We start from the raw sequence: 24,724 nt of genomic DNA on the forward strand, positions 1-24,724 counted from the left end.
GTTTGTGTTTGTTCTTCAACATGCAGCCAGCATTTTTATTTTAGCTACTGATAGCATGGTAACTATTACAGAATCAGTGTGCTTATTGCTTGCTTCTTTACTAATATGCTGATTAATTTCTCTTTCATATAGGAGCAGAGCTGTTAATTTTTACTTATGTGGTGTAAACGACTTCTGACCGCCCCCTCCCATCTCTCTCTCTCTCTCTCTCTCTCTCTCTCTCTCTCTCTCTCTCTCTCTCTCTCTCTCCCCCCCTCCCTCCCTCTCCCCCTCCCTCTCCCCACCCACCCACTCACTCACTCCCCCTCCTTAAAATGTGATGACTATTGGCCTTCATCATTGATTTATGGCTGATTATTTCGATAGTTGATGTTATTTGAATCTGTTAAGTGGTAAATCTTTGCAGTTACAAATTCTGCTGTGTCATTCACTTTAAAATGTCAGTAGTAGATATTATTCAAATCTGTAAAATAGGAAATCCTTGTAGTTACAGATTCTGCTATTGTCATTCACCTAAAAAAAGAACACATAATAATCTTTGTGTACATGGTCATTTCACTTCAGTGACTTATGTTTTTGTTTCCATTTTTCAGCCCAAGTTAACAGTTCCTATGGAAAGAAAGCAAATAATGGAAACCGAAACTCTCTTTATTCAATTGAATTTAGTTCTCCAGATAATAATGCAGATGACAGTGTAGAATATGATGAAACAGGTCAGAATGGTAACTCACACTTATCAGCTCCACAACTTTCTCCACGTCCCATGACCCCACGCAGAGTGAAACGCCGTAGTGTAATTTCGCGTGGTTCCACCAGCCGTAACTCACAGCAAGATAAACGGGGTAGTGTGAGGCATGGAAACACAGTGCGCTCCTCAGTTAGATCTTCAGGACGGCGGCCGAAACTGCAACACCAGAACCCTGTGACTCGTTTAATAGAGCAGCAGCAGAGTTTGCAGCAACAACAGGCTCTAGGAGACTCGTCCACATCAAATGATTCTCATCGATTGAACATGTTCGACCCTGCATCCTCTCAAGCAGACTTGTTGAACAGCTCACAGTGGCGGAAGACTGCTGGTCACACAAACCCCTTGTATCAGCAGAGTTCTATGCAGTCATTAAATGAGGAAGAAGATTCATTCAACAGACCACCTTCAGCCAGATCGAGTTACTCAAACTATCATGGAACACGTCCCATCAGTTGTTATGTAGGTTCAAGTGGGATGAATTCTTATTATGTGCCAGGACAAGCAACAGCTCAAGTACCTGTCATAAATACACACCGCCGTAGCAATCGGTCAATACCAAAAAGTAGCAGACCGAGTACTGAATTTTTGAGTTGTGGTCCACCAGCGTATCAGTTGCAAGGTGCCATAGACTCTGAAACTGTTATATAATTTTTTCTTTTAGCACAAAAAATGTAAAGCAAGCCTTCACTGCCAGAAACAAATGTGCCTCTTGTAACTGGATGTTGTGAAAAGTTAAAATTTTATTTCTCTATGGAACTGTGTACTGCAATTATTCACACAAAGTGCTCTTGTATGTAATTGATTTGTATATGCTGTGTGTACAGTTCGATGTATGTTTGGCTCATCATACATATATTTTGGAGCATTAATTGAAGATTTGTGGTTTATTTAAAATAACTGAATCACATATAACACAACAGTGCTGAGTAATATTTTGTGCCTTTCTAGTCAGCTATTGAATGTAGTGTTTTGTACGTGAGCATACCATCGTATGTTATATGCGATGGCTAACCCTCATTAGGCTGTTGCTGGTAAATTCTAGTTTTCACGCGTCTCGGGAAAACTCCTTCACGTAAAATGTTACGCCTGGGAATCATTTGACAAGGTATGAATGTGGAACTGTTAAATATGTAATTAGCTTTGGAAGCAATGAATTCAAAAACTTACTTTTAATACATTTCTCAGACATTGTTATTGAAGCTGTAAATATGCCATAAAGCACCAGGTTTGAGTAACTTCTGTTCATTGGCAGTGTCAAATTCAACTTGGCCAGCAGTGTCAGCAAATGTAGAAGTAAATTTTGAGGTCACACTTGCAACATAATTTTCAGGAATGTGTAGTTGGACCGTTCTTTTCTAGCTGTTGTTTACAAATTTTTATTAAATGCTTCCATCCGTCATATTCCCCAAATCCAAGAAGCAGCTCGCTGTATGTTCTGCAAGGTGGATTCAATCCACAGTGATCCCTTATGATCTGACTACTTACTAATGAATGTGACAGAACCTGATAAACCACAATTTTTTGATGTTTGTTTTAATTTTTCTTCTGGGTATTTTATTTTAAACATATTACTGCACCCTCAACAAACAATGAGAGAATAGCTTCCAGTTTATCCTTAACACTGATATTAGAGGCTATAATTTTGACTGTTAAAGATTTCCACTTCCTTGTGAACGGATGTTACTGCACTTCAAACCAAGTCTCTGCTCCCGGGATTTTTATATCGTTACTGGAGATGGTGCTGCAAGGACTGTCAATTAGTGTCGGACCCAATTTCTGCTTTTTTCGTTCATCAAATGTTTCTGTTCATCTGTCACAGTATCAATTTAGAATCCACATTATCTTCTTAACAACAAAGGCCTAATACTTTTAAAAGGTCCATAAAATGCATTTCCTACATCTGAAGCAATTTTTATACATTTTGACAGCCTGAAACACTGATAGTTGGTTCTGGTGAGAAGAAAGCAACTTAATAAATAGTAAGTAGTAAAAAGGCTGTAAAGATTTATTTTCATAACCAGCTTTAAAACTTTCTGACAACTTTGGATGACTCATATATTTATTATAACATCACTTTACATAACACAGACAAATATAACAAATTTCTAGAATTTGGAAAATTTTACAATTGCCTTGATCATATTAAAAGACTGATTTTTTTTCAAAATATGATTGAAAACTATTATTGTGATTGTGAGAAGTTAAATGAAAAATTTGATCAGTTTTTGTATTAGTTGTACAAATATCAGAAATAAAACGTATTTGTGGAATCTGTTACTATAACTGCATCAGTCCCTCAGAGGTTTTTATCTATCTTTCCAAAACTTCTTTCAAACCACTTCAGCTCATCACCCTACAAAGTTTATTAAGTAATCATAAGTTTGTTATTCTACAGATCTTATATCATATGGTGCATGTCATTTTGTGGATCAGATACGTTGCGCTGTTTATTTTTATTTATCTAAGGATCACACGTTGTGTTAGTAGAATGAAACACAGTAACACAAAATATAAATGCACACAGAATTCATAAATGTACCCCATGAATATGACGGGTGATAGGCCTAGCCTTGAAGGAACCATCCTGGAATTTACATTAAATGATTTAGGAAAACCACAGAAAACCCAAATCAGTACGGCTGGACAGATTAAACTCCATCCTCCCGAATATGGGGGTCAGTATCTTAATAGCTGCACCACCTTACTCGATCACTACATATTGTAAAATGTTCTTTGATTTACATCCAATTTGTGTCACCACACACACTAAAGACACCTGGTGATGATTTCTGAATTATGAAGGTGGCGCTGTGCCCCTTGTGCTAACTCCTGTCCGTTTGACTCCAGGACCAGAAACATGCAACTATGCTCCATGTTTGTCTTCCTGTCCTCCCCTCTGTCTACCTAAAAAACTGAGTCAGCATTCCCCCCCACCTGACGAGTGAGATACTGAACTCTGGAGAAGACAAGACATTACTATCATGCACCTTATATCTTGATAGAAGATTTTCTTTTAAAAACAGTAAACTGTGATAATGTATTTAAATGTGACAAGATGTAGTTATCTCCTTTCATCATTAATCATTACATTGAGTCCTACAAGTGATATTTGATTGTGTAACATACGCATTACTTATGAAAAAAGTTTTAGCTGTCTTTTTGAACAGATGTATTTTAGTAATCTCTTTCATTTCCTTGGACAGTTTATTATACTATTTTATTCTCTGAGGGAATGTGCTTTATAGTCTGTTTTTCCTTGGTAAATATAATTCCTAACTAGCTATTATTCCATGATGATGTATGGAACTAATTACTGATATATCCCCTAATTTGCTTAACAGATTGGTAGATGTTCTCACTTGGTGCAGTAAGGATGCCATATTTTTTAAACAGCGCCTTACAATCAGCACTACTACTACTACTACTACTACTACTAGTAGTAGTAGTAGTAGTAGTAGTAGTAGTAGTAGTAGTTGTTGTTGTGGTTGTTGTCCTCTTCTCTTTCCATTTTCTGCCGTTTGAAAATTGTGTCCAGGTTTTGTGTCTCATCTACAGAAATGGATTCCATAGCTAAAAATTAAGTGTACGTAGTAGTAAAGTCTTTCTTTCTCATTGCAGCTGATAAATCTCTTCTGATCCGAGGTTCTGGACTACTTTTCTGTAACTCTTCCCATTTCCTAAATCTGGTCAGTCCAATTCTTTCTTCCCCTGCAATCGTTCCGTCAGGAGGAGGAACCACTGGCTCCTTAAGCTTGTACATTTCCTTAACTTTTCACCTAACGCTGCTTGAAGGGTAGACTCTTTTGTCCATCCATTCAAAAAATGATTATTTCCTTTTATGTATTATTTCAAGATAGTCAGTTATTCTTGAGAATGAACACACAAGTGAAATTGGCCTGTAGTTTCCTATACTTGACGTATTACCTCACCTATAGGGACAATTTGTGCATGCTTTAGGTACATGGAAAAAATACTTGAATTGAAGGAGTCATTTATTATGTTTGTTAATAGGGCTTGTGTGTTGTCCATGCACTCTTTCAGAACAGACTCTGGAACCTTATCTATACCTGCTGACTGATTTTTTTAGTTACTGTTTTGGCTTCATGATTTTAAGTTCTGTTGTGAAAAATATTATCACTGTGACTGCTGTGACACTGTGTACACTACACGTGTTTTAAGAAGATTTTGCTGCAACTTTTCTGCAGTGCTAGATAAATAGTCACTTACAAAATTTGCCCGATGATTTTACTACTATTCTACACCTGTGTTTGACTTTTGTGTTGTTATGCTTGTCTACCTTTTCCAGTTCCTTGATTTGTGACATATTATACTACTTTGCTTTTATTTTATGCATCATATATTATTTTGTCATTGGGTGATTTTCTTCAGAGCAATCAGTACACCAACCGAGTATTTCCTTTATTTTACTCAGTATTGCAAAAGAGCTAAAGAATGATACTTTTTTAACTTGGATGGAAAACCACAAGAGGATGCACAGACTAAAGTTACAGATGAGACGTAGGAAAATGAGCTATAAGTTAAAAAGATCTATTTGGAGATGAGCAATACTGATTTGAAACCAGTTACGGACTGATCAATAAAAATCATAATTTTACTGGTGCAATTTTATTAACAGGTTCCACTTTGAAAATGTCACGGCATCCCCCTGTGGAAAAATTAAATCTAGATGTATGTACCAGGTCACAAAATGTGACTACACTGCGTCATCCTTTGAGATAAGTGTAAAATGATGATCTGTGCACAAAAAGGAAAAGAATTATTATTTGGTTGTAAGACAATGCTGACATATCTCTCTAACTTTACACATAATCACTTAAGATACTGGAACTCACTCTGTAGTTAGGCCTAATGATATGTCTCAGAGATACATATGAAAACTAGGCAGTTAAATATATGTACTAACTAAGAAACATGTAAGAAAGGCTGTGATTTCCAAATGAAATTTCATATACTGAATATAGTTATTCGAATTTATCTGTCAATGAGTATATTTACAACATGCAGCTCTGGTAGTATGAAGTATCAAATCTTGTTAGTAGGTCTTATTATTTTCATTGAATAATGAACATGTACCATTGTATTTGACAGTGATTGTTCACTACATTTTTGCCTGTCTTCCATGAGTAGAAAGCTATGTGCCTATTATTAAAAAAAAAGAATTTTGAACTGTACTTGCCACTTAATTTGTAACTGAGTAGTGAGAATATATTTGTGGCCTTTTTGTTGTGAAAAAGTGTTTAAATCTTGTACCGTGAAAGTGTGTTAAGTGTTCCTGTACACACCAAAATTCTACAAATAGCATTTTGTATCTGTATTAATGTACATACAGTACAAGTTGTGTAATAATATGTGATGACTCACTGGAGAAATGTTCTCTGTAAATGGAATGTGTGCAATTATTTTTGTTGTGTGAGTGGGTATTGTTTTGGCAGAAAGTTCTAAGTTTTTTGGAGACATTTCTAGGAAATAATTTAAGTGTTTTAAATTCAGAATATAATTAATAAAGTACAGTGATAGTGGTTTCAATACCAACACCTTTGCTTGCAAAATTTTACATCAGTAATTTTTGGTACCCAGGGAAGACATTAAAACATTCCATACAAGATATGATTTGTTGATTGTTTTTTTAAATTGTAGAAATGAGATTGTGTAATACCTTAAGCTGCTTCATAGTTTATTCTTTACTGTGAGTTCATTGAAAGACTGTTATCTAGCACAATTTTTTTTATTAAACAATGGACAATCCAGGAAGGAATGTAAACCGTATTATGAAAAGAAAAGTTGCTACTCACCAAATAGTGGAGCTGCTGAGTTGCAGATAGGCACAACAAAAAGACTCTTACAATATAAGCTTTTGGCCAACAAGACCAGAGGCTGCAGAGAGAGAGAGAGAGAGAGAGAGAGAGAGAGAGAGAGAGTCTCTCGCCTATTTTCAACAAAGGCCTTATTGGCCAAAATCGTATACTGTGACAGTCTTTTTGTTGTGCCTATCTGTGACTCGGCATCTCTGCTACAAGGTGAGTAGCAACTTTTCTTTACAAATTTTTACTAACAAGTTAATTTCCTAAAGGCAATTGGTGGACATAGCAGAAGTTCATGCCCGATGCCACATGCCGGTTGGCGACCGCATTAAAAATTTTTTTGCAGAAACCAGTGCACACCCCGAGTATTTATTTTGCTTTAGTTAGTATTGCAGCAGAGCTAAAGAATGACACTTTTTTTTAACTTGGTCGCAAAACCATGAGAGGGTGGACAGACTAAAGTTACAGATGACACGCAGGAAAATAAGCTATAAGTTACAGATCGGTTGGAAGGTGAACAGTATTGATGTGAAACCAATTATGGATCAGTAAATAAAAATCATAATGTTACTACTGCATTTTATTTACTATTCCACTCTGAACATGTCATGGAGTCTCACTGTGGAAAAAATAAATCTAAAGATGTACTTGTCATGTCACATAGTGTGTCAGTCTTTGAGATGTTCTGCAAGCAAAAGCATTATTATTTGGTTGTAAGACAGTGCTAACGGTATCTCTGTATCTGTACACATAATCACTTATGATACTGAAACTGACTCTGTAGTTAGGCTTAATGATAAGTCTCAGAGGTAAATAGGAAAACTGGTCAGTTATGTATATGTACTGAGAGAACACATGTAAGTTAGGCTGCAATTTCTCGATGAAATTTCATATACTGAATTTAGCTATTCGAATGTTTCTGCCAATGAGCATATTTATATGCAGCTCTGTTAGTATGAAATGTCAAATCTTGTGTGTAGTTCTTACTAGTTTCATTGAATAATGAGCGTGTGCTGTGAAATTTGACAGCGACTGTTGTTCATCACACTGTTTAGTACAGCATTTCTCTTGATGCCATGTAAAGTGTAAAGTTGCAAAAATTAACTACAAAACAATGAACAGGATATTATTCCCAACTCTGCCCAGAAATACAAATTAATGAACTGTATTGCACTATATACTATCCTAAACATAGTGTAGCATTTCGTCACCTGTGGGTGCTGGGCGTCAGATGTGAATCTTTGCAGTGTCTGCCGGCAGCCTTAAGGCAGTCAGTATGTTAATAGCAAGAGTGACAAATATATAACACGTTGACAAAAATATATTATTTACAGCTGTGTTACTAAATATCAATTATAAATATTATATGCACTTTTTGTATTTTTATGTAACTGTTGTTATTAACAGAAATCAGTCTTCTTGAAATCAGGTGCACAATAAGGAATAAATTAAAGAGGTACCTAAGGTATTACATTATGCCATATCTACAATTCTATGCAAGTGTTCCTTTAGCCACCATTACAGAGTAAAGTTAGATGGCACAAACTAACAGTGTACAAGAAATACTTAGATTCAGTTACTTTTTTCTCTTTCTGCTGATTTAATGAGGTGTTGACGCACTGCTTAGCTCAGTTTCACTCAAATCACTGATCTGAGATTGTGCCCTTACTTCCACAGACACAAAACTCAATATCTATCTCTCTCTCTCTCTCTCTCTCTCTCTCTCTCTCTCTCTCTCCCCCCCACCCCCCACCCCCCACCACACACACACACACACACACACACACACACACACACACACACACATATTCATCCTTAATGTGAGGAAAGCAGAAAACATAGCACATCTCAGCAATTTATCTCTTATTATGACAGATATTTTCTTTAAAATATGCACAAGTTAAAATATAGCTTCAGCGTTACTGGACATCCTCTTCTGATGGCTACAGTTGAGACCTGTTGATGCCAGTTCATTTTATTCTTGAGAAATTTTGTGTAATGTTACAATGACCGTAGAAAAATGTGCACTCTTCCCCCTGCTCCCAAAGGAAGTCTGTTTTTCATTCAGTAGCACACATCAAAGCAGGTATTAATCTATAGAATATAGGAATTTTGTTTCCTCACTGAATATTGATTTGTTGCATTATTCGAATGGTATACTGCAGCTGCAATTGCTCTAGTACCATAAACAAAAAACTCCTATAATTCGATGTATTTGTTACCTGTGACTACATTTGTTCTTAATATCATTTATCATGACTACCATGAGGCCTCTGGCTTCTTGGCAGTCAACATATCAAAGTAATTATATTGAGAGCATGAAACTGGACATCTTGCCTGGTGCATAAAAAAGCTAGTTGCAACTGGTAATCAAGGTATGTGAGAACAGTGCAAAAGTTCAAAAGAACTGATAATATTTACACAGTCGTGGCAAGTCAGATTGTTGTGTACGACAACAACAACAAAAGTTATACACTAGTACGACAAAAAAGTTTCTGTAAGTTCAGAATTTGTAAGGTAATGTTGTTTGACACTGTAAGAAGAAAACTTGTAATCTAGCACACATGAAGTGGTTCACCATATGTCAAACATGTAGGCAGTCTGTGGCCTTTGGCATTATGTTTCAGTGCATGACTGTTTATTTGAGTGTTAGAACATCTGAATTATTCTAAGTTCTTTCTTTTTTTCAATGTTGACTGTGATAATCAAAGTGGCTGCATGCTGTGCTTGACTAATGGCATTATAACATGTGCATGCCTAAACATTATCTTTGATTTTGGAAGTCTTACAAGGCACAAAAAGTACAGAACTGTGATTTGAGTAACACAGTAAGTGTAAGCATTAATATTACAATCTCATCCTGCTTTAATTTCAGTATTTGTACATAGCAAAAAGACACTGCTCATTTAATAACCAAAGTATTGTACCAGGAATATACATATTTTCCAGCAATTACTGAAAATTTATAACATCCTGTTTTGTAGCATATTTACTTCTCTGTGTACTATGTGAATTTTATTTGCATGAGTCAGCATGAATATTCATTGGTGCAGTAAACACATTGTTACAGCTTTTCACTATTTTGGGCTTTATTGATGGAAATAATACTGTTTAGTCATTGTGGAGAAATCTGTATCTTGTCTCTAAAAAAATTCTACTCAGAATGTTACTTATTTCTTCAGTAGAGTTTGTGTCGGTAATTGGTAGTTTTTAATAGTGCTTTGTCAAAGAGTATGATGGTTCAGTATGTTTGTGAATGGCAAATAAAACTTTTAGGCTAATATTGTACCATGAGTACATTGTTGTTTTGTTCTTTGCTCACGTAAGTTTTCTGCATATCAGTATACATTAAATTAAATATGATGCCCACCGCACTTTCTTTTTCTCTGATGAGAATGCATTGTAGATGATCAGGACGACTGTTTTATTTTGTTTTTCTTGAAGTTTTGAACTGTTCATATTATAGACCATTACGTCAATACCGATACATAATTTTTTCTCAGGCTGTTAAATGTTTAACACTAGTACATTTAGTTATAGAAAAATATTATTATTATTTCAATGTTTTTATTAATACTGGGAATGGCCTTACAATGTGAGCTGGTAATTACTCAGCTAATTTATTTTTCTAGCAGGCAATGATGGTTGATCTCATTGGGTTTTTTTTTTTTTTATAAGACAATGTTTAAATGTGCTATAGCTTTTGTGTGCAAATTGCATATGAAAAGTAACTGCTTGTCTGTTGTACAAAATAGTTATCAATAATGTGTAACAGATATATTGCCTGTTGGCTTTCATTTCAGAATCTTTAGAAGGCATTTGTTTAATGAATTTTCTGGAATTTTGCTATCATGACTAGCTGACAGTGTCAAATATTCACCCTCTATTGCAGGTGGCGAACTGAAGTAGAGCCTGTGTCCAGTGGTTATATACACTAGCCCTGCCAATGTCTGAGGACCTTTTCCTAGTAATTACGACTGGTTTCCTCTTGTCATCTGTAACAGTCATTTGCTGCAATCCAAGGATCCAGAATCTGTTTATTTTGAGATTTGTTTTTTCTTGTTAAAATGTTGTGATGGTTATGAATTTCAAAGGTTTCCCTGAACAGACAGACATGTTAGCTCTTCTCCACAATATAAAATTACATATCAATCAATTTTATTCCACGGTTGGTCTCTCACAGCATGTGCTCCACCTGTACCAACCTACATTACCATGGCTCACTGTGTGACATCGACTATGAAATAAAATCTGCTGACACATGGGCTCCCATTATGGAGAACAGCTACCATGCCAGTTTGTCCAGAGAAGCCATTGAAATTAATAAGTATGTCATTAGTTAAGAAAGGAGGAATCCTCAAGATAAATGAATCCAAGATTTCTGTGGTGCAGCAAACAATTATTGCAGCTAACGTGGTCAGAACTATAGCAGTAATCACTAGGTAAAGGCTATCAGACATTCTTGCTGGAAGTGTATGTAAGTATTGGCCGTACCTTTGCCTCCAGTCTGCCATCAGCAATGGAGGGTGGATCTTCGCTAATGCCAGCCATTTGTGTTGGCGATACATCACTTTTACTTAAACTTATGGACTGACTTTTTTCAGTTTCATAAACATTTTATTTTTATCTGTTAATATTTCTATGTTGTAATTTGATGTACTGACACATTCCATGACTTTGGAGATTTGCTCCTCAGTTTGGTCCTACGGAACTTGAGACATGTAAATAAAAAAAATAAGAAAAATGATAAATCAGAAAAGTGATTAAACACAACTCTGCCTAAGATCTGGAAACTAAAGCCAACAGACAATATGTCAAAAAGTGGCCACTGAAGCCTCAATAGTTTTGTAATTCTTTAACTGTTAGATTATCTCAGGCTCTTGTACTCCTCACAGTGTGGTAGCCACCCACTGCTCATCGGCACACTCTGTATTGCTTAAACCTTTTGGAGACAGGGGTGCACATATCAAGTCCCTTGCATTATATTTTTATGGTTCGTAGGAAGGTATTATTTATCTGCTAATCCTTAAAGCTTTTTGTGTCATTTCTCTCTGATAAATATTTTTAGGTTACGACTTGTCATAGTGGAATTTGTTCAGTTCAATAATTGTACATCATTAGAAATGGGAATATCTACCGCAAAAAAATAGCTAAGGGCAACTCGTGAACCTCATTTGGTATTAAGTAAAATTGGAAATGATATTTGTTGTGTTATTTATTTTACTTATCACTATAATTCTCCACAATCAGTCTTAAAATTACTGATAAATGTCTTCTCTCAAAAGCCAAAGAAATTACTGTCATTCTGATACTGAAGATTTAGCCAAAGGAATGTGTGTGAAGCTTAATGCTGTACAGCTGGGGAAGTGAAGAAGAAAAATTGTGTTTTAATCTCTCGAGAGGCTCTATTGCAGTTGCTGAAACCATAAAACTGACAATGCGAACATGGTTACATGTAATTAGTGACACTTTATACATTCACATGAATGCCATCAGACATTTTCATCTTGTGATAATCGTTGACATGGCTCCAGTGATGTACTGAATTTCAATAGTGTCGTACACAATTCCTAAGTTAAGGCATTGTTTCTGTATTGGTTAAAATTTAAATTGAAGGGAAAAGGTCGGAGTTATATGGTGCATTGGTACTGGGATTCTGAGAGATGGATTCAGATTAACATATGAGAGTTTGTCATAGCAAGATTTACTGTGAATATGGCATAGAAATTTGATCTCAGGAATTTTAGTCTCAGCTAAATGACATCCATCATAGCTGAATAAATACAGTGTTTGTTTATTTTCGTTATGTGTATGTTCTATTTATGCTAAATTTGTGTGTCTCTGTAATAATACTGTTATTTAATATTATTTTTAATCCCTGGAACTGTGAAAATATATGACACACATTTGTTAAATTACAGTTGTTATCCAATCATTAAAAGATCATAGATTTACAAAGATGTAGCATTATTTTAAGAGATACCATAAAAATATTCAAAAGTCAGCTGAAATTTGTGATTCTGATCTTGATCGCTGTTGCTGACTTTGACAATTCTAAAGTAAATAAGAGATTCACTTTTTCATAGTGCATTTGTAGTCAGTCAGCATTAATTTTATGGTAATTACTCCAAATATAATGCCTTCATAAAAGAAAGACTGCATTTATTCACTTGAATATTTTGTATTTGGGATGAATCACATAAGATGTAACCTGCCTTTTATTTAATGAACATTTAAAGATATTTAAATATTTGCAGCAAATGATACCACAAAACGTGGCACACAATTTTGTTGCATGGTTAATACTCCTAATTCATTTATCAGCCAAGACTTGAAGGAAGTGTGTTTTTTAATGGAAATATGTACTTTTAAAGAGCATTAAGAAATTCTTGAATAAGACAGTTTTAGTGATATAATGTTTGTTAATATTGATGCTGAAACTTTTTGCAAAAATATGCAAGAAATGCACTAAAATTGAAAGGCAAAGGGCCAGAAATGGCTTTGCGATGTAAACACTGATTAATGGGGCTATCATGCTGGCTCCATCATTGTACATAACAAGAAGGTAGGTCTATGTGAGTAAGATTTAACATACAAGGTATCTAGTTGGTGTTCTAGTTCGGTCAAAATCCATCCTAACATGTCAATATCAACTGTTTCAATAGCTGCCATTATTGTTGCCCACCAGATGCAGTATGTTTTGGCTTGTCATCTGGTTTGATTCACTGTAGCAATTGCAGTTTGTACAGAAACAGGTGGCTACACTTTCAGAGTACCTGGTGCAGTTCCTTTGTGCCATTTGAACTGACTTCTGTGTTGAATGCTGGAAAACCTGTTGAAATCTCTATGTATCTTTGTCACTTTCTCCTTGACTTGCCTACTGGGTGCTTCAAATCCACACCCCCTGTTTCTTATGGGTGGCCAAGACATTGGTGGTTGCACATAACACATTCCACAATTTCTCTGAACTTGGATGTCTGACCGTGTTTCAATAAGCCTAGTCACACCCTGTTCCTTTTCCTATGCATACTTCATTCCTCGATTCCTTTGTGGTGGTCCTACCTCCCTGCAACAACAAAGAAAAATCTTTTTTCAGTTATGTTGCTTATGTCACGCAGAAAGGCAAAATATATTTTATTCATTACTTTATATTTAAAAAAACTTTGTATAAGCGATGCTGAACGGCTTTTAGAAAGGTCAGAAACTGCATTACAAAATATAATGCTCTACTTCTATTTTATTGACAACAATTTCGACCCTTCGGGTCTCCTGCACCATGAGGAGAAAACTTATTTTCTCCTTTTGGTGCAGGGTACACAAAGGTGGTCCAATGTTGGATCAAAGTCTATTGTCTTCAATAAAAATAGTAGCAAAGCTGTATATTTTACAATTCAATTCATAACTTTACTTTTTTCTCTAAGTTAATTACAAGTCGAGTTATATGACGCTGGAGTTATAAAGTACATTTCGAAACAGCCTGTATTTCTTCTTGGCCCTGCCTTATAGAACATAGGTATAGAATCATTTAAGATTGTCGTAAATAGAACTGTGTGCTAATTTCTAGCATGTTGGAAGGAACTTAGAAATGTGTGCACAAATTCATGTTTAAGTGAACAGGTTTCATGGAAACAAACAGCCAAAAGGCTTGATACAACAGCAGTACTTGGCACGAGAGCCTCGCTTGGCAGAGTTTACATCAAAGCAGCCAATTCTGGCTGCCTTTCCTTTCAATTTGAGCACATTTCTTATATATTTTATGCAAAACGTTTCAATGTCAAAATAAACAACCTTTACATAGCTGTATTTGTCTTTTCAAGAGCTTTTGAATGCCATTAAAACCTAGGAGTATTAACAATACAACAAAGTTATGTGTCTCTGCATACTATCTTCTGGCAAAAACTCATTTTGTGTGTGTGTGTGTGTGTGTGTGTGTGTGTGTGTGTGTGTGTGTGTGTGTGTGTGTGTGTGTGGAGAGAAGTGAGTGAATTCCATGTGATTTGTTGTTGAATGGTATGAAGAGATATGAAGATACATCTTCTGCTCTCTCCAGGAGGCCCTGGTGGAGGTAGCTACCAGTAGATATACCTTCTTTTGTAACAGTATATTTTGGATTACTGGAAAGAGTGCTTGTACAGTACAGTTTTTGTTTGTGTTGTGGGGTAAATACAGGAAGGGAAAGATTGGAAGCAGGTAACCTCATACAGCCCTCCTCTTGAAGAACCTTACACTTAATGTCCATGTCTGATGGACATATTACCGTAACAATTGTTCTGTAGTCTCATGACATGGGCAGTGATGGAGAGCTGTGAATTTTAATTCAGACAGTTTTATAATCCATTTTTAAGAGTTTTGTATTGTCCAGAATTGTTTCCTGTCATTGAAGGCCTAATTTGAGAGGTATCAAGAACTACTAGCATTAAAATTCCCATGTCAGGAAATTTTATAATCCATTTTTAAGAGTTTTGTATTGTCCAGAATTGTTTCCTGTCATTGAAGGCCTAATTTGAGAGGTATCAAGAACTACTAGCTTTAAAATTCCCATATGCAACTGTACCACATTGTGTTAGATACTGATACTGATGCAGACCATTCCATGTATCAGAACACAGTTGAAATCACACTAGGTCGTCTTTGACAGGATCTCACTACACTTGAGATAAGTTTGTTGTGTCTTTCTGCTTTCAAATACTTGAGTGTGTCATGTCCAAGAAATATGCAAGAAGTCTAAATCTGGAAAATCAAAGCAGGTTAGTGTAGTCTTGTTGCCATTTAATAGTGTGATGGTGCACACACAACTGTGGAGATACCCTCTCATTCATTTATCCCAATGTTGTTTTTAAACAAAGTGTGTTTGTCGCAATCACTTTTGTGTGAGTGCTGCATAGGTAAAATGTAAGATATGCTTATTGGTCTGCACTATGTATCTTATTGCTAAGTTCCAACAAAATGTCTGACAGTGTCTTATATCAATTGAAGAAATAGTCTTTCTGGAAAAATTAGTCTTTGAAATAATCCTGATATACCTTCAGAATATAGGCTTTATATCTGCCCCCAAAGTGTGTGGTACTTGGACTGTTGCATGTTTTATGTTAGGTACAGATTTTGTTGTGGTCATAAAGTTCAAGCCCAGAATATGCACAGTAAGCTCCCACTATAGAGACATGTATTGTTTCTTTGTTTCGGTGTCATAAGACAACCACTATGTACCAAAATATGTTTATTTCACTTTAATGAATAACAACTATACTTCACAAGACCTATAGCATAATAAAATTCATAGATCTGTCATTCAAACTCATAAATCTTAATTTAATAGAGAAAAGTATTTCTAGCTTGCAGTGAAATAGGCTACAGATATTTGTGGTGACATTTCCTGCTTAACATGCTGTCACTCTCCTACTCATTGACTAATACTCAGTAATGTCTTTCATTATAGTTTGTGGAAAGGTTGTTCACATCACTTTTAGTTGGAGAAATGTACAATATGAACACCCTTCCCCTTCCTTCACAGACTATGGAACTTCACATTTGGAGTGATTGCATGCCTCAACAGTACAGATTTCCTGGGAACATGCTACTCTACTGTTTCATTTTATGATGATGCCATTTTCTGAGGTAAAATATTCCAGAAGTAAAACAGTCCCCTTAATTGGATATCCAGGTCAGGATTATTCAGGAGGAAGTTGTCATAAGAAAAAAAATCAAGTATTGTGTTCTATTTATCGGAAAGTGACAATTCTGTTATGAGTATAAGATACAGAAAAAATCTAGGGATCAATTCGATGTTTAATATGAGCCATCATTCCAATTTCTTGTATATTAATCCAACACTATTTTTGTCCTCCCCTCCTCTGTATATTACCTCTGTTCAAAATCTTTTTTTTCTCTAAACTTCGCATAGTCCTAAAACATTAATGTGTGGGGCTTCATTTCTCTTATCTAATTTTCCAGTTTCATCCATCTGTACATCATTCTTAAATGCCACAATCCTAGTCTCAATCCAGATAAAAAAAAACACTCCGTCTTCAGGCCACGAGTGGCCTACCGAGACCATCCGACCACCATGTCATCCTCAGAGGAGGATGCGGATGCGTGGGGCGTGGGTTCAGCACACCGCTCTCCCGGTCGTTATGATGGTATTCTTGATCGAAACCGCTACTATTCGGTCGAGTAGCTCCTCAATTGGCATCACGAGACTGAGAGCACCCCGAAAAATGGGAACAGTGCATGGCGGCTGGATGGTCACTCATCCAAGTGCCAGCCACGCCCAACAGCGCTTAACTTCACTGATCTCATGGGAACCAGTGTATCCACTGCGGCAGGGCCGTTGCACCTCAATCCAGATACTCTCTTTTATTTCTCTCATTATTTTCTAAGACATGACACTGTACTCCTGAAAAAGTACCCACTTACAGGTAGGGAGTATGTTTATAATTGTAGTATTAGTCTTCTCAGAACCTGCCCTGCTTATGAGGTTCCTCTAGGGGGAAAAAGAATTCCAACAGGCTCTTCAACACAGTTGTTACCTATTGCCTTCCACACCATATGCTGTTGATCTTGGTAAGTCCATGTGCCCTTAGAAATGATCACCGCACATCATTGGCTGCTAGTACAATATTTGCACAGGTTTTGTCACCCCGCCTCTCTACTACATGGATATGGCATAAGAATTTTCCCTTCTTTGAATCTAGGACTGTTCCATCATTTTATACACACTCTAGAACTTCTCGGTGACACTACAGTCAGCTGTTTTTGCACCGTGTGCAGCAGATTCAAGATTAAAAACTCCGCCCTTGGCGTAGTCATTGACATCTGTGTGGTCTGGTTGCCCTGACTTACACACAAGCTAATGACATACACTAACAATCAGTAGTTGATTTTGACTAGAAAGTCACTCGTGTCAAACAGGCTTAAAAATGAGTTAGTGGGTAGTCTTCAACGGAGTGAGCTACTCAGCTGTGATCTACTGGACATAGGTGACAGTATGAAGGCGTAAACTTAAAACTGCCTTGTGCCTGTGGGACTAGGCTGTGTCTCGTTGCCTCATGCGTAGTTGTCACTGTGCGGCACCAATGACAGCTGGATGGACTGTGGAGGTCAGCAGTTTCCTTGGAGTCGACTGCTGGCAGCACTCAGGCTTGCTGTTGTGGTTGATGTTGCCCTTTGCAGAAAGGTGAGTGACTTCCAGCATGGACAAGTTTATTGAGAAGGAACTTTCTGAACCTAAGAAGAGAGCTAAGGCAGACGAAATAAAATAGTTGGCAAGCTGCTGTAATGAGAATACCACAACTTGAGTAGAAAATGAGCCACTGAAGTTAGAACTATAGAAAATTACGCCACCTTAATGCCTAGGCATGGGCAGTGTAGTTGAGAAACAAATGAATAATGCCAGCAAAATTAATATAACAAGTAAAAAATGAGCAATACTTTTTTTTCTTGTAGTGTAAAATCAGTGATGATGTGAAATGGTGCAACAGATACTAACTGCTGTCGTCAGTTGTCACCCCAAAAAAAGGCAAAATCTGCCTAACACAGACACACGAAACTAAAAATATAGTTACTGGGAATAGCTTCAATAGATAACACTGCAAATTAACTAAACTGCAGCACCCCTTAACTTTTGATCTTCCCAATGAGAGAAATCGCCTCAAAATAATGTAGAAATGGCATTCATAAAGTTTTAGTTACCTCCATTCTGAAATTAAGTATGCAGTTAATTTGCAGCACATGCTTGTACTACAGGTACATAATGAAATCCCCACAACAAATTGCTGTAGCACACCGCTGGAGGGTCGAAAGCAAAATGAACAGCCCACTGACAAAGTGCAATAAAATAAAAACTGGCCACGTACTAGTAAGACTCACACACTGTGGCTTCTGTACAAACTTAATTAAGTATACAGGGTGTTCATTTTAAGTAAAGACATTGAAATATCTCGGAAACTACACATCAGATCAAAAAAAGTTATAATTGCAATTTCTGTGTCTCGGAGGGGGACATACAATGGTTCCACACACTACCCGCCACCCCACCCCGTGCTTGGGTGGTGAGCAGCTGTGAAATCTTCAATGGCAATCCCCATTTTTTATTGCAAATTACTATTCTATGGCAGAACCTGCATACATTTTGTCTTCGTCACAGAAGGTGGGAAATGGGTGCACAATCATAATTTACAACATGCTACTCAATGGGCCTTGAAACTCGAATAGCACATGGGACCCCACCTCCAGGCCAGTATTTTATAACTTCTAATAGGAAACCTCATTTGCAACATTGTATTCCTGCAACATATTGTACACGGGACTAGATGCACCGCTGTGGCCGTGTAGCCAACTACAGCACAGATAGTACACTGCAAATAGTGGCTCTAAACATTACAATACTTGTGCAGTGTTTATTTTGTGCACAAATACCTATATTCTGAAGAGCCAACGTGCAAGTGAATGTAGAATTTTGCAACCACAGAAGGAAACATTTAAATTATCCTGATTTACAGTGCTCTCGTTCGTTCTTTTACAAGGTTGTGGACGCCTTTATGTCTGATGGCAGCGCACAGACGTAAAAGGAAATGAAGCAAACATGTTACAGGAGAAGCTAATGAAATAGCTGTACTAGATGTAAGGCACCACAACCCACGGGTAAGCGCACAGCAATTGCACCGCAATTTCAGTATGTCTACAGGTAGTATTGTCACAATGCTGCATCGTTGTAAGTACCACCCATACCGCATGTCACTACTTCAAGAACTTAATGATGCCAATTTCCATAACCAGGTAGTGCTTTGTGAAAGAGCACATTAACAATCACAAATTATCCTGAGGTTCTTCGCCAAGGTAGTGTTTTCTAATGAGTACATTCACAAACATGGCAGTGTTAATGTCAATTCACAATGGTCGTCATGTTGCATCCCGTCTCGTCCCATCAAAACTTTCTACAATGCATTTCAAATGGTGGCATCCACAACACTGGCTGTCCTGTCTCATCATGTCATGGCACCATCAAGGTTTCTCGGCAAGAAAGTTTTGACATCTGACGTCATCCATCTGTTGTTGATCACGATTCCCAAGCTCATTTCCTCCCAATATACAGCCATTCACAAATCTCCATGTTTCATTTCGTTGTGGCTTTAGTGTTTAATTTCTTTTGTTAAAATGTGTAATAAATGATGGAAGATTAATTGAAGCAGTGAAGCAGCAGTCTGAATTGTATGATGTGAACATACTAAATTACTTGTCCTCTAACACATTTATAAAGTGGATTGTTATACATACCATTATGGTAGTTAATATTTTACAACGAAATGCATGAAGTTTACCTGCAACTTGAGGTGAAAAAAGTACTGTGGGTAGAATCAGATTGATTAGTAGGTGGAATTTATTGTATTGTATTAATTGATCCAAGTAATCGTAATGGTGCACAATTTGCACATATGGAATTGGACAAGTCAGCAAACATTTTTAAAAGTAATCAGTTTTTACAATTTTAATCATTTCATGAAAATTTGTTCAATATAACGATAAGGTAATAGACATCACAAGGTACTTCCATTTTTAGGTGGGTTGTAACTTCTTTTTGTTATATGATAAAATGCAATGGAACATAGTGAGAAAAAATTTGAATAAATACAGTCCAGTATATTATCTACTTGAAGGTAACATGCACTATAATCGGGCCTAAGTGATCAGTTATTAATAAATTAGTTATCATTTCATACCTTTTTCAAAAAAAATCATTTACTGTGTAAAGTTTTGCCCCAAAAGAATTTTTTTTAATGTACATGTGTAAACTTGATTTTTTTAAATTTGTTAATTTTTTTTATTTATTATTTTTTTTCCCCCGACTGCTAAGTTGTTATATATCGGAATCCCAACATATTGGACACTTTTGGTAACAAGTTTTTCTGGTCTTAATCGTATGTAGGTCAGACTGCTGTCTTCTTTCATAACTACGAATGTGTTCATTTAATATTAATGGGCTGTCTTTGCTTAATAGGTAGGTTTTAACAAGTGATATAATACTATAAATGTAAACAGATGGTAGTGGCATAATGCCAAGTTTCTTGAAATGTTGCCTGCATGATTCATTACATCCATCTCAGATGACATATTATGTGTATTGTCTTAAAGAAGAAAAGAAAGGAAAAAGGAGGGGGGGGGGGGTATCTCTGTTGCAGTGTGAGTTCTCCCAGAATATGATTCCATACTGTAGTATGGATTGAAAGTAAAAATAATATATTTGTGTAAGGACTTATTTGGTGACTGATTTGCTGAATATAACAAACTGTTGACAGAGTATTTAAGATATAAGTGAAATGACTGTTCCATTTAAGATTTTCTCCAAGCCATATACCAAGAAACTTAATGGAGTTGACAGTGGATAGCTCTTGGTTGTTTAGGAGCAAGTCAGATATTTCTCATTTTTGAGATGAGAGGCTGAAACTTATGTATGTTGTTTTTTGCACATTTATGATGAGATTGTTCTCGTTGAACCATTCACTCAGTGATGACATAAGTGGTGTAATCTTTTGATCATGGCCAGATTTGTCTGTGCCTGTTACCAGCATACGTTTGCCATCTGCAAATGGTGTAGTATTGCCTGAAGTACGGTTTTTGTTTATGTCATCAATATATAGCAGAAACAGTATGACCCCCAGAATTGAGCCTTGTGGTATACTATATTTAGAGGTATTTTCTCAGAGCAGTGCACAGTGCACTGATGAACATGAGTACTCTTTTTTTCAAATTTCATTTCAACTTTTTACACTCCATTTGACAGACATTATTCTAACTGTTGGTTTGTGGTTCCTCTCACACCTTTATTAGCTGACTTTCTAAGGAGTATGGTGTGATCAATAATGTCAAAAGCTTTAGACACAAAAAAAATTACCAGTGGTAATTTCTTTATCATGTAATGATTTTAAGGTTCTGTTGAGATATTCATACACTGCTGATGTTGTTGTTTTAGCTTTTCTAAATCCATGCTGGTACTCCAGTAGTAAAGAGAATCTGTTAATAAAACATTCTAATCTGGTGTAAAACGATTTCTCAAATATTTTTGAAAATGTGCTGAGCTGTGCTATTGGACTGTAATCAGCTACATCATTTTCTGGTCCATTTTTGTAGAGTGGGTAACTTTAGCAATCTTTAGGGGGTCAGGGAAAAGTCCATTACTAAAGGATGCATCAATTATAAGAGTTAAGGGTTCTACAATGTATTCCCCACAATTCTTTACAATAAAACCTGGTAAGGCATCACTGCCACTGGATTATTTATTTTTTAGTCTTTTTATAACAGTGAGCACTTTAGTGTTTGAGGCAATCTGTATATTTCAGGCATTTGTAGCATTTCACATAGGAATGGTCTGTATGAAACCTTCAGACACTGAAGTTGTTAGTTTAAATATGTATTTGTGACAGGCTTATTTATTGTTAATTAGCTATCTCTGTTGTATGTGAAACCCTTTTGCAGGCCAGATACGGGATGCAAAGAAAACCAATAAATCTTGAAGGGAAAGGTATTGAGGGAGACATAACTATTGCACAAATATTTGCATCAGACTCATGAAACTTAACCTTGACAAACCAATTTTTCACAGGACATAATGGCAGCTCATAACACTTCATTTCTTTTAGTAATTTTGGGTGCAATTTGACATAATAAACAAAAAAAATTGATGCTTCGACTTTCTAAAATGTAAAATGAAGATTCCTCTTCCTCGACTTCATTGTATAGGGTGTGAAATTCCCTTTCTGAACCAAGTAATGATATTTCTCAGATCCACACTCTTTTTTGAGTTGTTTTGCACTTCTGTCTTCCTTTTTTAATATACGAGTGATCCCTGCAAGCTGCAAACGATTTGAGTCCAATAAATGTCATTTTTGTACAAACGTGGACTCAGATATCTGTCTATATAGGCTACCACGCACTTCACACATAAAAAACAGTTGAAAATCATCTTGCGAAGATAGCTGTTCCCTCAAAAAGAATAAAAAAAAACAGTTGAGGACAACCAAATGAGTTGAGATCATGTGACTTGAATTGACTTGACATGTCATGACATGATGGGCAGCAGCATGAATACACGTTGATGTGATGGTGCTGTGATAGGACGGTGCTGTGATGGCCAGTGTGAATTGGCCTTTAACTGGCATAACAGGCATTATTAGAAGGTAGTCAATCCCCATTGATTATGGTAAGTTGACTATCAATATCCTTGGTTGGTTAATGCATGGTATGGCAGCATGGAGAACAGACTCACTGGTTTGTATTTTATCAATGTCATTTTGAATGGACACAAATATTGAACATTTTTGGAACAAGAACTACTGGTACTACCACAGGATGTTGTGCTGGATGTTCGACAACATATGTGGTTTCAACATGACGATTGCCCAACACATTATGCAATTGAAGCACTGGAAGTGTTAGACCATGCTTAATTGGTTGGTAGATTGACAGAAGTGGCCCTATTGATTGGCCCGCTGTGTCACCAGATTTGTCATCACCAGATTTCTTTCTGTGAGGGTATTTAAAAGATAAGGCACACCAGCAAGTGCTGACAGGCTGTGAAGACATGGTCGACTGCATCAGAAAGAACTGTGCTGACATTCTTGCAGATATGCTTTTGTTCTATGTACAGCCATTAGAAAAGGGGATCACTAAATGTTTTGTCTGCAGGTTGTGGTCTAGTGGCCAGCATTGCCGCCTCTGGATCACAGGATCCTGGGTTCGATTCCTGGTTGGGTTCAGGATTTTTTCTGCCCGGGGACTGGGAGTTTGTGTTGTCCTCATCATTTCATCATCATTCATGAATGTGGCGAGATTGGACTGTGTAAAGATTGGGACTTTGTAGAGACACTGATAATCACGCAGTTGAGTGCCCCACAAACCAAACATCGTCATCTCTAAGTGTATTGAAGTTGGCAGTACTATGTTTGAATACTTACTCTAATTGTAAAAGCAGAGTAGCATTCATCTCAAGCCACAGGCACAGTGACATGCCAATTAGTCCCTTGTTCAATATTTTGGAGGAACACAATGTTGCAAATGAGGTTTCCAATTAGAAGTTATGAAATACTGGCCTGTCTTATCCTTGCAGTATATAGGTGGGATCCCACATGCCATTGGATATTCAAGGGCCAGTGAGGAGCATGTCATAAGTTACGATTGTGTGCCAGTTTTATTCCTCCTGTTAAAGTGCCATCTGTGGCAAAATAAAGAAAATGCTTCAGACAAAATACATGTAGATTTTTCTGTAGAATTTCAATATGCAGTAAAAAACGGGGTTAACACTGAATATTTCAAAGTTACCCCCTGCTACCCATGGATGGGACGAGGGGGGGGCGGGGGTAAAATAGTGTAAGTGTGGTATCATTGGATGTCCCTTTCAATACAAACAAATTGGAATTATAACTATTTTGATATGGTGCATAGTTTTCAAGATATTTCAGTTCCCTCAGTTAAAATGAACGGCCTGTATAACAGGTCATTCATTCTGGGAATTAAGGATGTTGATAATTTTTGCCTGCTATCGACACTGATACTGGAAATATATCAGTCTCATGGATTCCAAGACTTTCAAGAATGTTTTAACCTCAAGTTTGAAGTCAGATTGCAAGCAAAAAAGAAATATGCCTATTTTTGTGTTACATGATTACAAATCAACATTTTTCTGATTTTTTTTAGTTTACTTGTCTGTGATACCTTGCTTTTTGCCAAATTTCATGATTTTAGGTCAACAGGAAGTACATGATTGGCTTTGATAAGTGATTTTGTGAGTTTCAAAATATGTGACACAAGAGGCCATATCTTTTGATTGCATTGACTTGGGAGCTTCACTTTTTTCACTGCCAGTGGACTGTGACCCTTAATATGCAACATAAATTTCAATTTCATAAGTCTATCCATTCCTGAGAAAAAGAGTGTACTGAGTGAGGTGGCACAGTGGTTAGTACACTGGACTTGCATTCCATGTCCAGCCATCCTGATTTAGGTTTTCTGTACTTTCCCTAAATTGCTTCAGGTAAATGCCAGGATGGTTCCTTTGATAGGGCATGGACAACTTACTTCCCCTTCCTTCCCTAAACCAATGGGACTGCTTACCTTGCTGTCTGGTCTCCTCCCCTGAATCAATCAACGAACCAAAAAGGTTTTT

General features: G+C 36.6%; 1 protein-coding gene across 2 annotated transcripts in view; it reads left to right on the top strand.

The window, feature by feature from the left end:
* LOC126475544 (uncharacterized) overlaps window positions 1–12,727 on the top strand; it is a 93,885-nt gene extending 81,158 nt beyond the window's left edge. For both annotated transcript variants that reach the window (XM_050103474.1, XM_050103475.1), the window contains one exon: window positions 594–12,727. In XM_050103474.1, coding sequence (XP_049959431.1) covers window positions 594–1,396 — 803 coding nt within the window. In that variant the 3' untranslated portion in view covers window positions 1,397–12,727. The remainder of the gene's footprint in view (window positions 1–593) is intronic.
* The last annotated feature ends 11,997 nt before the right edge of the window (window positions 12,728–24,724 follow it).

Source organism: Schistocerca serialis, chromosome 1 (genome assembly GCF_023864345.2).
Source record: "Schistocerca serialis cubense isolate TAMUIC-IGC-003099 chromosome 1, iqSchSeri2.2, whole genome shotgun sequence".
NCBI classification, from domain to species: domain Eukaryota; kingdom Metazoa; phylum Arthropoda; class Insecta; order Orthoptera; family Acrididae; genus Schistocerca; species Schistocerca serialis.